The following is a 17,053-nucleotide window of genomic DNA, read 5'->3' as shown; positions in this document are numbered from 1 at the left end:
GACAGGTCCTAGGCCATATGAAATTAGAAGTTCATTTAACCCAATACTTGTTGTATTCAGAAGATAAACAAGCCAAACAAAGCAAGTGAACAAGGGCATAAGATTAAGTTGCAGCTCCATGTACTTCCTATAGCAGAGAAAATGATTAAAACATCTTCTCATTATCATTAAGGAACCTATGGATTATTTTCAGGTTTGGTTCTAGTGCCACATATCTTGAGCTAATCTGAAATACAAATATACAAAATTAACATTTTATTAAAAAATAATAGTTTTAGGTGTGTAAGGAAGGGGTAGTCACGAGACAGAAAAGCAAGCACTATAAAATCTACATCTTTAATGTATCTAGTAGTGAGAAACAATATTAGTATTTTATTCATGAAGACTACTTAAATAATATTTACAACAACTTTATGGGCACATATACGTACATTTGTACATCAAAGTATTTTTGGAAAGAAAAGACCAAATAAATCCTGGGTCACAATTTTATCACTCCTAAATTCTCCTTATTTTAAAAAAACAGTAAAGATAATTTAAGTCTACTATTTTCTAAAATGTCCTAATCAACTTGTTGTAGCATAGTAAAACTGAGCTGCCACCATACTAACTTAGGAATTTTAAAGGGTAGCAAATATTTTAGAAACTTAAAACACACGTTTTCTGTTGAAATTTTACATTTGCTTAGAATACAAAAGAACAAGACAAAGGAATTTCATTTTCTGCTTGCTGAAGGTATTTGGGTAAACCTATCTTTTAAGATGGTCTTCTTTCAAAGATTTTTAAGAAGTTTCTGAAAGGGTACTGGCAACAAACCCTTTTGAAAGCTGACTTGTCAATTTCATTTCCCTTGATTTTGAAGAGACTTATCTTAGACTTCCTTTTGAAATACTTCTTCCAAATTTTCTAACCATGCTTGGCTTTACTTTATGGATGCTTCTTTTATATTCTAGAGAAGAAATAAAAAGATATATAAATATGGTAAAAGTATCATTCAAAACGAATTTTCACCATGCATTAAACTTCACAGCTGTTAATTAACCTGATTTAAAACAGAACACCAACAAAGAAACATTAATACCCTTGGTTTGAAAGTAGAAATTCATTTCTCCACATTGTAAACTGAAGTTTTAGTGCGCATGTACCCCAGCCCCAAAGCTATCAAGTGAAGTCAGTGAATAAACTACCACATTTACTTCTGTTCTTGAACTAAGGAAAGACTACTTCTGTGAACATTGCTCCCTTTCTTTTGTGCATCATCAATTTTTTTTTCATTCTTTGGATTATTTCCCTAGGACTTTCAAACTTCCATATTTTTCCAATTTAGAAGTATCATTTGAGTCCAGTACTTCTTAACGTGCTGATCCTGATCCCATAGCGCTTTTTCCTTTCACAGCTACCTCTAAAATGTGTTCCATCTATCTATGTCCACTCTTCTGGTTCTTCTTCAGTGTTCACAATGATTCTCTACTCAACGAAGTGTTGTTAAAAAAGGGTGCCATTGACTTCTTTATGGGTCTGTCTAATCTCTCATCCATTTTCTTGATCACATTAGGTTTTAGTTTTAGGGGTACATATTCTCTTGACACTATTTCTTATTTCTCTAAATGCTCAGTAAACAAAGTTTCCTTCTTTCCCACTGATGTTCCTTTTTTTTTTCTTTTTAATTTGTACACTGTTAGTTGGAGTCAGTTGAATACATTCTAAGGAAGGCAGCCCCAGTTCTCTTTTACTTTTCTAGTAATTCCTGATGTGTTTTTGGCCATTTTCACTTGGATATCCTAATGTACATAAACCATTATCTTCCCCTAAACTAATACCTTTTTCTAAGTGCTCCATTATCCTTAACAAGACATAATCTTTCCTCTTTGGCAAGTACTGTAGTTTAGTATTCTCTCCTACTGTTTTCTCTATAGATTATTCATCTCTCTTTACATATATTTGATGCATTTTATACTATTCTTAGAAAATAAGCATATTAGGAAACCTAAGTCTCTATTATTTGAGAATTATCATAAATTTATTATTTGGTTGCAGGATTATGACTTTCTGGAGAACTTTTTCAGAAGACCAATGGGACAGTATATATCTACAACTGCATATACACAATGTTAAACATTGGCATGTTGAATCAAACAATCATAGTAAATTCTTCTTTTCAGGACTTCATTGTTTGATTTTTAAATCTGCATGAAAGACATTTCCACTGAGCTTAAGGTAAACAACTGCCACTGGGCACCACAAGAAGTAAGGATTTATCAATGCAGCTTGGCAAAGCTATTGAGAAATTTTATATTACTCTAATGAAAAAGCACTGACAGAAAAAAATTAATAATAGTTTTCATGTTATTCTTAGACATACTCGTTATCTCATGAAACCCCTTTAAATTCCAAGTGCTATAATTATAAGTTCCTTTAGAGAAGAACCGAACTGGGTCTTAACGATCTTTATATTCATCACAGAACCTAGCACATAGTGAGTGCATAGTAAATAAATACATCCTGATTGAAGTCTTAGGATCTACAGTGTCAGAGAAACATAGATCTGGATACAAAGGCCTAGAAATTGGTGGGTACTATATACCTCTAGTTTCACTGAAGATGTTTCCTTACCATGGACTCATGTAACCTCCATATGCAATTGAGAGGATGTAATCACCACCATCAGCATTTTTTTTCAACTTGCTAATTGGAGTTAAAATATGATTGTAACTAGGTATAGACTGGAACCTCACAATAATTGCACAAATGAATCAGAGGCCAAATTACTAAAAATAAGAGGCTAAGAGAAAAATTTCAAGTGGATATAGTTTTTTTTTTTTTTTTTTTTTTTTTTTTTTTTTTTTGCGGTATGCGGGCCTCTCACTGTTGTGGCCTCTCCCGTTGCGGAGCACAGGCTCCGGACGCACAGGCCCAGCGGCCACGGCTCACGGGCTTAGTCGCTCCGCGGCATGTGGGATCCTCCCGGACCGGGGCACGAACCCGCGTCTCCCGCATCGGCAGGCGGACTCTCAACCACTGCGCCACCAGGGAAGCCCGGATATAGTTTATCTGTAAAATATACTTAATCACTAACCTATTAAATAACATAGTTAATTATTTCAATTATTAGTTAAATTATTTACCCACTCTTCTGCAATACGAGGCAGTATGGATAACAAAAAGGGTACAGAATATAGAGTTAGGAGATCCAGTTCTGGGTTCTGGCTCCATCATGAAATATCTCTGTGATCTTGGGTGAGCATGTTTTCTATTTTGTGTCTTAAGTTTTCTTATCTGTAACCGGGATAACCACACTCACCATGTACAATAATAAAGGTGATGAGTACATAAAAGGAGACTCTCATGAAAACACTGTAAAAATATGTAAAGTACTATACATATGTTAGTTAATCATGTTATTCAATATCAAAATAAGAGCTGAGACATACCCATTGTTGGTCTGTTTTCTTGGAAGTGCTTATCACTTGAATTATCTTGGTGAACACGCTTGGCAGATCCAGAATTTACCTCAGCACTTAGTGAGGTATTTGATGTAGAGCTTCAAGAGAAAATTTTTACTTTAGTAAAGTCTTTTTTTATATCTCTAAGTTCAAATACATATTCTACATTCAATAATGATTAAAGAAAAAGTGAAATACTAAAATATTAAGTTGTAAAATCCCATAGAAGTAATTGGAGATACTAAATAAATTTTTGGCCCATAGGGAAGTTTAGCAGTGTGTGATTTTAATGACGTTTATTCAAATTGGAGACTATGAGTAGAGGTGTATGTCACAATTCTTTAACAGAACATTTCAGGATGCTATGCTGGACTGCATGCAAGCTCTGTTATTCAAAGTGTAGAGATAAGGAGCACATTGTAAGAGGTGAAAAACTAATCTCAGATTACAAAATCCCTAATCTGGGGAATATGAACAGGTGAGATTGTTTGCAAACCTTGCTTTTAAATCAAAGCATGGTAACAGAATGAGAATCTCTCTCTGATTATTGCAATTATAGAAAGTGAAATGAAAAGAATGACCTATTTTCATTTGTTTTTCCTTCAAAAATTTGTATCACTCTCATGTTATTAATGGGTCAAATTTCTAACTCAATTTGACATATTACGAAACACCTATTGTGGCCTCATGTCACAGGATATACAAGTGAGTAAGGCACAAACAACCCATGTCCTGAAAACTTACATAATAGATATATGGTGGGATGGGGGAAAAATAGGACAAATACACTAAATAATACAAGGCAGAGTAAAAAAACAGCACCACAGGTTTTCAAACTACAAGAAGCCGCAGGTTCCTGAGTTTAGAAGACAAAAGAAAAATGGAAGATTTTGTGGATGAGATGAGATTGATCTGGGTCCTGAAAAATAGCAATCCAACCCTTCCCAGTCCTACAGAGGATCAAGTTTTAGCAGGCAGGGTTGGAAGTCAAAGTGGGAGATGAACACCCCTTTCCACACTGATTCAAATAAGCTAATTTTAGGAAATTTCTGGCTAGTCAAGATATTATATACCATTTTACAAGTTGATATTAATTTGATTGTCAGTTGGATTAACAATTGGAGGCTTCCCTTTATGCCAACAACTTGTTCTGGCAATCCTAAATGTGTGGTAAAGTGATGTGGGTTTATGTTTGTGGAACAGGAGAATATGGGTTATATGCTCATTGAAACTAGTCAGAAGTGGCAATTTAATATGTTAGCAAAGAAAAATGGGTATAAGCACAGTGAATGCTGGGAAAAATAAGTCAACCTATGTATCTAAATTTTCTAGAGCTTGTAAGAGAAATGATTATGGTGTTCATAATGATGATTTTCCCAGCTCTGTTCAAGAATGCAAATATCTTCCCAAAATGGTTACAGAGAAGTACCTGTGTTATGAAAGTAAACGAATTCAGTTGTAGAAATTTTCTATTCACAAATGGTGCCAAATAAACTAAGTTACTATAAATCTATTTTGGATACTAAAACACACAGTTTTGATTATATATATATATCTCAGCTGTCTAAGGCAAAAATTCTTTTTGGGTCATTTGGTGATTTTATGTCTTCAAGTGTAAAGATCAATGTCACTGGTTACTTTCGATGAGGGTTGCAATATATCTTAAGGTTTTCTTTATTATTTTATGGTATGATTCTTCACTTTGGTTAGTTCTAAGACCTTTGTTTTTACTCACAGATTGTTTTTATTTGAAAATCAGGGTTTTGAATAAGTCTATATGAATAAAACTCACATTTCTAGGAATGAAATCAAAGCCTTATCAAATAAGTTATGTATTTATATATAAGTAAAACACACTCAAACATTTTTAGGATTTAGATAACATAGTCAATTAATGAAATATTTAACATTTGTTATAAATTTATGTTAGATTTATATTAGATCACAAAATAAAAAGACCTAAAATTGGTATGGGTACAAATTCAAATTATTTTAAAGACTGTTTTGAGAAGAAACCTACAGAATCTTCTAGTTGTATGCCAAATGTATTTCCATAACTATTAATAAAAGTTAAGATTAGTCTTTTGTTCCCTTACATAGGTATAATTTTTTGCTTGATAAACATCATGCATCTCATATTCTTTCAGTGGAGATAATTTCTAGTTGGAATCATAGACATTTTTCAAAATAAACCAAAAATGTATGTAGGTGTGAGACCACTTTTGTGTGCCAAGAAAGACTGTGGAACAAACAAAAAACCAACCAACCAAACAGACACAAAGCAAACAAAACCCCAAATTAATAAATATAACTTATAAGTAAAAATTTGCATATATATTTGTGTATTTTGTAAATTGATACATTTAGTTAAAATAGTTTGTTATATAAATTGAAATTACACATCTGATATTCTCAATTTCAGTAGTTACTAAAAAATTCAGTCTGGTAGGTTTCTGGAATATCCAGTGCTTCTAGATGCTAATTTTTTTTTTTTGAGAGAGAAAAACTGATTAAAAAAAAAGTAATTATATACATGGAGCCATTCCTCATTTTTTAAAACCATAACAAAATATACATACACCTAAATATGTACATAAAGCTGTTAAGTGGAAAATACCATAGTCCATTACTTTCAAGCTCATGTAGATTTAATTGGGGGAAAGGAAGATTCTTTTAAAAAGTAATTATGTACATTTCTAGCATTAATCTCTTTTAACCTTAGTTAATGGCAGGATCTAATTATTGGTACCAGAGGGAATGTAACAGAGCAATTAATAGGCTATGAGAAATCTTACTTTCTTTAGTTGTCCTTTAATATTATTTCAGAAGCCTTTTAACTCATCTAAACCCACTCCAAATACACAATTTACATACCAGGACATTTCTTGAAAAATCATTTGGTTTTGATAATGACTATGTTTACATTTAAAAGTAATTCTTAGCTATAAACTTTGGCTACATCTTAGTTACAACAGCAGAGCATGTTACCAGTGAAGAACAAGAAAAGTCCCCAGCATTAATTAAAGAAAAGAATAACATGACTCACACAATGAACATTAGTGACAAGATGGATAAAACAGATGATGGTGGCTAGCTAGGCTAAGTGACTGATTTCCATATACGACTAACTGCACAATTGAAATTTGTGACACAGCAAAATACAAAATTGTAATTGTCATGGATAGTCAGAGACATTCAGGAAAAATCAATCCATGAATTTTAAACATAAACATTTCAAGACTCCACTGGTACTTTGGAGGGTACTTTGGACAGATGCTAAATGCAACTATGAGATGATACTCTATGTGGCACAAATAAATAGGCTGTTTGTAAATTTGTTAGCACTAGCCCGGATGATAACACGTCCACGGTGGAATATAGGAAACTTAAAAAAGAGTTATCTTAAGATCATATGCTCTTCTCTCCATAATCACGTTAAAGAAAAAGAGGTAAAGCAAGTCAGATCCATTTTACAATTTAACCATTCACTGTAACTTGTCATTGCATTCTATGTTACAGGATATAAAGACTATATAATGGGCTTCATGTCATATAACTCAATATATTTAAGATTATTTTTCCTTGTCTTTAATTTTTAGCTGTTTTACTGCTATGTACCTAGATGTGTTTCTCTTTGTATTAATGCTGCTTGCAGTTTGCATTGCTTCTCAAACCTGTGATTTGCCAACTTTGGTCAGTTTTGGAAAATTATTAGCCAGCATCTTCTCAAATACTGTTTTTTCCCATTCTTTTTCTCATTTCTTTCTGGGACTCAAAATACACATATGCTAGACATTTTTAATTGTGTTCCATATGTCTCTTTTTGCTCTTCTCTATATTTTTATCTTTTTCTACTTTTGCAATTGGTTTGAATATTTTTCTATTAACCCATTTTACAGTTCACTAAACTTTCTTCTGACATGCCTAATCTGTTAAATTGATTTGAGTTTGCAAATTCAGTATATTCTATTTTTCAGTTCTAGAATATCCATTTGATTCATTTCAATAGAATCCAGTTCTCTGGGAAATTATCTATTTTATTGAACTTAATCACAATTAAATTTTTAAAGTCCCTATCTGATAATCTCAATATCTGTATCACTGCTTCTCTAATTTGTTTTTTTCTCTTGATTTTCAGTCATTTCATCCTGTCTACTGGCATTCTTGGTAACTTTTGCTTAAGTGCTAAACACTGCATATGAAAAACTGTAGAGGCTGGAGGTGGTATATTCTTCAGAGATGATTTAATTTTCTTCTGGCAAGTAGGCAGAATAGAGATAGATCACCTTGATCCAAAAAGGGATTGAACTGGTCAAAGGTCTGTTTCAGGCTTTCAAGAGCCAGTCTATTTCCAGTTTGCCCTACTCCTACCTAAAGCATAGGCCTTCAAAGATTTCAAATAAAACCCTGGGCATTTAACAGGGCCTTTTCTCCATAATGATCCCTAAACAACAATTTTTGTGTCCTGGTCCCATGAGAAGGTCAAAACTCTGTTTATTACTTTAGCCTCTTGGCAGCCACTTTTAGTTGGTTTTGTGGCCTCTTATTCCACAGAGTTTAGAAATTGGCCAATACCTTGAGGGCAAAAGCTACACAGATTTTGTTTCCCTAGCTCAGTGAGATGCTGATAGCTATAGGATTCCATTTTCGGCTTGACCTCTATATTTGATGCCATGAACTGGCAAATGCTAAATGGAAAAAAAGAGGCAGAGAAGGTCTCGTTCTCCACAACTTGTTTTCCTTTCCTCTGGGATCTTAGACCCAAGTCCTGGCTGTGTTGGTTGTTCCTGAGTGCCTTCAAGTAGCTGTTAGTTGAATTTTATCAGCTTTTATAATTGTTCCTAATGGAAAACTTGGTCTGATACAAGCTACAGTGTCATAGCCAGAAACAGAAGTCTATTCATTCACTCATATTTTAGTCATATATCAAAATCCATTAAAATAATATAATTTTAGGACTGAAGAAATTCAGTAATGTCTGAAGGGAGAAATATCAAATGAGTAAAAATTGTTAACAGAGGAAAACTTAAAATTAAATGACCTTTTTGAAGGCCATAAGACTTTTAAATTTATTTTTAATAATCTGAAATATGGAATACTTTATACAAATATCAAGTGAAATATTTGGGCTTTATCAGGATCTCCCTTTGATAATATAAAACTAGTGCTGGGACTTCGCCGGTGGCACAGTGGTTAAGAATCCGCCTGCCAATGCAGGGGACACGGGTTTGAGCCCTGGTCGGGAAGATCCCACATGCCATGGAGCAACTAAGCCCGTGCGCCATGACTACTGAGCGCCCCAACTGCTGAAGCCTGTGCGCCTAGACCCCATGCTCCGCAGCAAGAGAAGCCACTGCAGTGAGAAGCCCGTGCACCGCTGCACCGCAAAGAAGAGCAGCATAAGCCCGCACACAGCAACAAAGACCCAGTGCAGCCAAAAATAAATAAATTAAAAATAAATAAATAAATAAATAAAACTAGTGCTGCATTCAGAGCAGTTTACTATATGTATGCTTAGATGTGAATTGACAGTCTAATTACAAGAAATAAAAAGAGCTATAGGAAACAAAGTATAAAGATGATCTTACGTAAGTATAAAGCCTGAACCAGTTTATGTTTAAATGTACCTTGTTAGTTTCCGTTTCCTTTTGGCAGCAGCAGTCATTGCCATGTAGGATGGTACTATGCTTGGTATAGGCAGAGCATGTTTAGTTGAGAATGAAGAAGGGGCAAGCCTGTATATTAAATAATGAAAAATAAAAAGAGTAATTTTGATTTGTACTATGGAGAAAAAAGGGGGCATACACTTCCATAATTAGAACATCATTTTGTCTTAATACATAAAGGAAAACATTATTCAATACTATAAACTTCACTGGATTGCCTGGGGTTTTCTTTTCTCTTTTTTAAACCATAGATTTCTGCATTCCCACAGCATAGAAAGGTGAAGGTATCATTCTTCCCATGTTTAGATTAATTGTGAATGTACATATTAAGTGAGAAGGATATGTTTTTGCTTGGATGACATGCAGTCAACCACACCTTAGACTTAGGACTATTTCAGAGTGAGCTGAGGTTTGCTAAACATCAATAGAAACTGTGGTATTTCCTTTAGTGAAGATATTAACGAATAATAATAAACAATTGGTAATCATCCACTGATGGCTTGTAACATCTTAACTCTGGAAGAACAAACTAAATATATCTTAAGGTCTCCTCTAGCCTAAGAAGGGTCAATCAACTTAAGTTTTAAAATTAAAGACTTCACAATATTGTGTTAGTGGATTAATATTTAGAGAGAAAGACAATTAAGACTTAATGAAGGTAAAAACACTGACTTTTGTAATCAAGATAGCATACTTCATCTATGAAACAGATCTTAAATACAGCTACAGAGGAAAAAGAAAGCTAATAGTTTAAAGGCTATGTAAATAAAACAAAAGAAGAATTGGCAAATAGTCCTGTGTACCTTTGTAAAATGTTATTGTTTGGTGGTGATTCTTGTTCAGGTAATTTACTTTTCAAGCTCTTGGTGTCTTCACATATAATAAATGTAGACTCCAAATCCTCCTGGCCATATTCTTTTCTCTTGTGGAGAGGGATATCTACTTCGCACAACATTTTCAGAGAATTATCACTGTTTGTATTTGAGTTGATGGCCTGAAAACTGGTAGTATGTGATGATGATTTTAATAAGGTCACTGCAGATGGATATTGAGAAGTTTTTCTACAGTCTTCTGGAGTATACACAATGGGTTGAAGTTCTCTGCTGAGGGAATCATTGAGCTGCATATTTTCAGACAGTGTAGATTTTTTGGGATGTTTTGCTTTCAAGGGAGAAGGCATTAATTTTCTTCGGGTTCTTTTTTGTGGAGGAATTTTAAGCAGATTAGATTCACTCGAAGATGTGCCTGTTCAACAAAATTAAAAGAGAAGTTCAATAATGTTGCCTAAATAGTTTTCCAATAACCTTACCAGTTAAGAGAAGGAAAAAAAAAACCCCCAATAATAAGTATATTTTCTGCCAAATTGATAAAAATTTAAAAGAAAATAATTAAGTTGGAAAGAAAAAAGTTATTGCTAATAACATTAAAGTTAATAAGCTCATTATAAAGAAATTCTACAACAGAAAATAGATACTAAGTAGCTAATATCAATATTAATTTACAGATACAGCTATCTTGAGATATTGGGCAATTATGAAAATAAACTGCATCCAGTAAATGTATACACTTCTCTAAGGATATGTACCTGACACTCATTCTATACTCTTATTTCTTTTCTTTTTCTTTTTTTCCTTTTTTAATTGAAGTACAGTTGGTTTACAACATTGTTAGTTTCTGGTGTACAGCAAATTGATTCAGTTTTATATATATATTCTTTTTTGGATTCTTTTCCATTATAGTTTATTATAAGACATTGAATATAGTTATCTGTGCTATACAGTAGGACCTTGTTCACCTATTTTACATACAGTAGTTTTTAATCTGCTAACTCCTCATTTATCCCTACCCCTCCTTTCCCCTTTGGTAACCATAAATGTGTTTTTTTATGTCTGGGAGTCTTTCTGTTTTATAAATAAGTTCATTTGTATCTTTTTTCTTATATTCAACATTTAAGTGGTATCATACGATATTTGTCTTTCTCTGACTTACTTCATTTAGTATGATAGTCTCTAGGTCCATCCATGTTGCTGCAAATGGCATTATTTCATTCTTTTTTATGGCTATACACTCTCATTTCTAATTATCCTCTTGCCACTACCTTCTCAGTCACGCGGGTCCCATGTAACTAGATTTTTACCTTTTCCTTGCATTTCCCAATCTTCACCAATCCTGCCTCTTTTACACTTACAGTTAAAACATAATTCTGATGTCATTCTCCTGATTGAAGATGTTTAGTAATCTTTAAACAGAAACATAATGTCCAGAGATTTTTAGTAGGGGAATTCTTGTTCCTTGCTCCAAAATTAAGAGACAAATTGTTTTGTTTGAACTTAAGTGTGAACTCCCACAATACTAGACATGCTTAAATATTTAAGTACATAAAGACTTCTCACTTTCTTTTAGTGTACAAAATAACGACTTGATTACATACATAACAATAATCTTGATCAGCTCCAGTGTACTTATGTTGCATTTTTAAATTAATATATTTTTTTTCTGCTTTGCCTATTTCATTCTGGCAAACTTCATGGTGCCTGACACAAAGTAACTCTGCTTGGAGTGTGCTGTCCAGGGAAGAAACTATAATGTGTATTTCTCACCATGTTTTCAAATCAGGCAGTAAAATTCCCAATTAATGTTATATTTGCTTTACAATATAATAATAACTTAAGTAACACTGAAAGCTGAATAAACTAAGTGCTATGTATTTCAATAAAGCAATTCAAACTTTCAACGAAGTTAGAAAATACACTTACAACCATCAGCAACAGTACATGCATTATTCTTATTACATTAGTTGACAATAGACTCTGCTGTGGCTAGGTTGACAATTACCCTCTAGGAAATACAATTTAAAAACAGGAAGAAAAATATGATCCCTGTTCTACTAAGGAATTTTACTTTTCTGAGAACTAGATAAATGAGATCCAGATCTTAAAATAATTTTCCACTCCCTTTAACATGACATTTGTCAAATTTTCCATTACCAGATATTTTTATACTAATGCTGCAGTGTAAAGACAGTAACTTTTCTCCACTGTGCTGCTACCACCAATTTGGTGGCTATTAATAGCTGGAAGATTAACTTCTTTTCCCAGGAGAGGGAGCAGGGGTATGTAGAAGATAGAAAACTATATCGAGGATAGAAAACTCAATTGGGAGTCAGGAGACTTGGATTCTATTTCTGGCTTCACCAACAACTCACTGAGTGACCTTGGGCAACTCACTTAAGCAGTGTGGGTATTAATACCCCCTAGAAAAAATGGGATACTATCTTTCTATGTACAGGGATTTTCTAGGATTAGATAATATCTATAAAATACTTAGGGCTCAAGGAAAGGCTCTAGAAATATAGGCTTCAACTGTTAGCATTATGACGTTCACAGGGTAAGCTGTAATTTACTTTCCAGTATTCCATCAATACCCAGCACACCATTATCACCAAAAGAATATATTTCAGACAATATATTGTTTGAATATATTTCACTTTCAGTTTATCAGATATCCAGTTTATCAAGGCTGATGATAAACTGTAATATAAACCAAAGGTATTGTTAAAGCAGGTACATCTAAGTGTTATTTGAACATGCAGGTGTCGTAACGACATTCTAAAATTTAGAACACAATGGACCATGAAATCTCAAGGGATAAGGATTATCCAGAGTAACTATTTTTCTTGTGCATGTCTACAGAGGGATAATCTCTGGAGTGGCAGTGGGCAAATTCCCATGATGGTGGACCATGTTTTCTCTATTGCTTATAAACAGCATGAAAAGCTGGGGGGGGGGGGTCTTCCATAACACACCAAAAAAAAAAATCTACCTGTTCTTTGGGATAATCTAAACATACATCCAATATCAAATTTTGACATGATCAGACTAAGTAAGAGTTCGCAGTGAAAGTAATAGTAATCTTAAAATGACATCATCTTTAGCTATAATTCTGCTCTCCTGATAGGATATGATAACTTGAAGGAGAAACATGAAGATGTGGCCGATAATGGACTCACATAGCAACCACTGTTTTACTGGACCTGAAAGGAGAGATGCTACAGACACAAAGCATGTACAAAATACAAATCCAGGGGGTTCTTTTCTTTCTATCCTCTCAATTATTTAGTACAGATAAAATAAAAAGAGAGCAGAAAATAGATGGTCAATTCAGGACTACTTAGACTGACTAGTTGCTAAGAAAGGTTCAGAAGATAATCAGAGCAAAATAAGATTTAAAGGCTTAAATAGAAATTTACTGTCAATTTACTGTAACTGTAAGGGGATAATGACTCCATTTATTCCTGAAGACTAAAAGAACACGATAAACAACATGAGATTTCATTTTGAATACGATAGCCAGAATATATAAATACAACTATATAATAAATAGTCATTCCCCTTTAGTTAGGCAAGAATACTTTAAGTGGGTACGGCAAACTGGAGGGTGCTGAATTAGGGGCTACAACAACCACTGGATATGCTAGGTCTATGTCTATAAAAGAGATCTGCTGTACTTTTCCATTAGAGGATGTGCAGTAACTTTCCAGAAAAGCAGGCTTGGGGAGTCTGTAGTTTCCCCTGATTCAGCCTGGGAAAATACTATCTAACAAGATTCTGTAAGTCTTTGGTCTACAGAGTGGAAATGACAAAGAAGGAACCTGGAGGAAGATTATAATTCCTTTAAAAAGGGCCCATAAAACGAGAAAAGGAATCATGTAGTTAAGGACTTTCAGAACAAGGGACTCTAATAGGTAATAGTAGTCAATGAAATACCTCAGCAATAGAGGTGCCACACAGGAGGTGACAGGACATTAAAAATGCATTGTTATAAGGTAGGGTCTTATAAATCGGGATGGAAAAGATTGGCAGCTGCTTGGGAGGAGAGCAAGTCTTCTCTCCAGGGTCCCTCCATCTAAAGAACCAGCCTGGGCTTCCCTGGTGGCGCAGTGGTTGAGAGTCCGCCTGCCGATGCAGGGGACACGGGCTCGTGCCCCGGTCTGGGAGGATCCCACATGCCGCAGAGTGGCTGGGCCCCTGAGCCTGCGCGTCCAGAGCCGCCTGTGCTCCGCAACGAGAGAGGCCACAACGGTGAGAGGCCCGCGTACCGCAAAAAAAAAAAAAAAAAAAAAAAAAGAACCAGCCTACTACATCATATACTAAGGATAGAAGGTAGCAGGTATCCTATGTTCCGAAAAATTTTGTTGTTCCTAGACCATGTCTTGGAACTTTAATTCTCCAACATAGTGTAGGTATACTGCATTTCTATTGCTCTGAAATGGTTATGATCCATGGTTATGTGAATATGACTTGTTGAAATTCATGTCCAAACAATAACAATAACCATACATTGAGATCTTTAGAAGAAGCTACTACTATTATTTTCAATACAGTATCAACGTTTATTTGATTAATGAAAAAAAAGGTTGTAGTCAGCTATGGAACAAGAAAAACAACCTAAGAGGACTGCATGTGCATAAAAAGATTCACTGTTCATTCATCTAGTATTAAGCACTGCCATGTTCCAGACCTTTTCTAGGTATTGAGAATATAGCAGCAAACAGAACAGTTAAGAATTTACATTTCTGAGGGGAGAAGGCAGAAAAATAAATTATCTTAATATGTTAATAATGATATATGAGTTGTAAAGACAGTAAGACAGAAAAGTGGAGTAGAGGGTGATGGGAGATAGGAGGGGTGTGATTTATGATGGCCAGGGAAGGTGATTCTAAGAATGGGATATATGATCTGAGACTTGAATGGCTATGAAGGAGTCAGGCCTACAAAGATCTGGGGAAAGAGGCAGAGGAAACAGGAAGCGCAAGACCCAGTGGCAACAATAAATTTGTTGAGCTCAAGGAAACAAGAGAAGGCTAGTGTGACTGAAGTGTAGTGAGTTAGAGGGAGAGAAGAAATGAGAAGATAGAGATATTGAAAGCAGCCAGCCTGTGTTAGGATATATGGATAAGATAAGGGCTTGGATTTATTCCAAGTGCAAAGGGATATCTGTGGAGTATTCTAAGCATGGTTATGATGTGATCTGATTTACATTTAAAAAAAAGATTGCTTTGCTTACTGGGTGGAGAAGAGAATATGAATGGGTAAGAGAGGAAACAAGGAACAAGAACAGTAACAAGACTATTGCTATAGCTCAGGCAAGAAATAACAAGAGCTTGGACTCGAGTGGTAGTAGTAGTGATAGATGTGGGAAGAGTGTGGTAATCAAATAATCAGATAAAAATTATATAAAGTAAATCCAGAATGTATGTAATAACATACATAGGTGTGATTAGGTGTCTGACAATCAGGAACAAAGATAAGGAGTTCACACAAAGGAGTAGTATATATTAATTTTATACCATTTAACAGAAATTGACAACTTTCCATAAAACCATGAACCATGTGACATGCACAATTACAGAAAAGTTCAAAAGGTCCTAAATATCATCCCTCAAATTTGGCATTCTCTTCTTACTGAAGAGAATGGGCTGCTCCCAGCCCCCACTCATCAGGCTTGAAGTCCTGTCCCCTTGAGGAGCTCTGATCCAAGTGAATTCAGGTGTCTTAGAACCTGCTTCCTTCCCTCTCTGGTCTGGATACTCATGGACTTGAGGCAGCAGGTGCTCTTTGGGGTTTGAGGATATGATTTCTTAGAGATGATGGGTGTTATTATCATGCTGGGGTAGGGAAAAGGAAGGAAGGAGAGTGAGGCTAAGTAGGAAATGGTTCTAGAACAAAGGTGGCAGACAAGAAAATTTATTGAAAATGGATTTTGGCTCCTAGGAAGTTGTACAAAAAGCAATGTGAGGGAAGATGTAAGTTAACAGAGTGATGGGAAAGGGCATCTCCTTTTAAGTCAGGCACTCTACTTTCTCATCTCTAAACACCCTCAAACATCTGAAACATTTATCTTCACTTCCAGACATAGACATACTGCGATTTCAGACACAAGCGCTGACTGCTTCACTCCCAATATCTTGTTAATTATCTTGCACATTCAATTCCTTACAAAGGAGCCAATGCATTTTAAATCCATGTTTAGTGAAGCCTTGAAAATGCAAAATCTGGTCTTGTAGTGAATGCATTAATCAAGTAATATATGATATACATGATATTAGAACCTTTTCTTTTTGGTAGGGGGCAGAAGATAGAAAGGCACTGAATACTTAAATTTCTCATTAGAAGATCCATTCCTTGGTTGGCTCCGCCTTAAATGTCTCGCCTTAGAAACACGCATAGTACAAGAAGAGCTATGAAGGTTAACTTTGTAAAAGAAAACCAGTTTTAACCAAGGCGGTAATCTGAGTAGAGGTATGTAGATCCCCTTCCAGATTCCCTTTAAAATGACCATATAATAGAAATAGGGGAAAACTTGCTCTAATGTTAGTAATAAGAGGAGAGTATCATCTGCACACCAGGACAGTAGAGGACCTTATGAGTAGCTAGAACTGGAAAAAAGGAAGGCATAGAGAGAATAACTTATAATTTCCTCACTTCATCCATCCTTCAATGCTATCCTTGGGAGTGAAGTAAAAGGCACTGGAAGAATGTCACTGAAGTTCCTTAAATGAGGAACAGGGATGAGGGAGTAGGTAGGGTAGGAGGAGAAAGGGTGAGACAACACAATGAGATATAGTGAAATGACAATATGTGAAGACGAGCAGCAGTGCTAAGAGGCCCTAAGATTCAGTCCTGGTCTAGCTGTCTCACGGTAGAAAGGACCACTGAACAGAAAGTGCCCAACCCTGTGGGCCTTGCTCCCAGCACTGGTGGCAAAGAGGCAAAGTTTCTAGCTGAGGCTACCTGAGGCTCTGGTTTCTTTTCTATACTCACTGGGCTGTGAGATCCACGAAAAGGAATGCACTTCTCCCATATTTCTGGACCTTACTATCTACTTGATTATCAGCAAGTTAAGGGCAAAACCATACTACTAATAAGCACAGAGGAAACTCAC

General features: G+C 35.1%; 1 protein-coding gene across 1 annotated transcript in view; it reads right to left on the bottom strand.

The window, feature by feature from the left end:
- Nucleotides 1-322: 322 nt before the first annotated feature.
- Nucleotides 323-17,053, bottom strand: part of KIF18A (kinesin family member 18A) — an 87,174-nt gene continuing 70,443 nt past the window's right edge. Inside the window, exons 14-17 of the mRNA XM_059068613.2 lie at nt 9,913-10,354; nt 9,071-9,178; nt 3,432-3,541; nt 323-949 (exon numbers count right to left, since the gene is read on the bottom strand). Coding sequence (XP_058924596.1) covers nt 867-949; nt 3,432-3,541; nt 9,071-9,178; nt 9,913-10,354 — 743 coding nt within the window. The 3' untranslated portion in view covers nt 323-866. The remainder of the gene's footprint in view (nt 950-3,431; nt 3,542-9,070; nt 9,179-9,912; nt 10,355-17,053) is intronic.

The sequence above is a fragment of the Kogia breviceps genome, chromosome 7 (genome assembly GCF_026419965.1).
Source record: "Kogia breviceps isolate mKogBre1 chromosome 7, mKogBre1 haplotype 1, whole genome shotgun sequence".
Taxonomy (NCBI): domain Eukaryota; kingdom Metazoa; phylum Chordata; class Mammalia; order Artiodactyla; family Physeteridae; genus Kogia; species Kogia breviceps.
The sequence above is the reverse complement of the archived record's forward strand: the minus strand, read 5'-3'. Positions and strand labels throughout refer to the sequence as shown.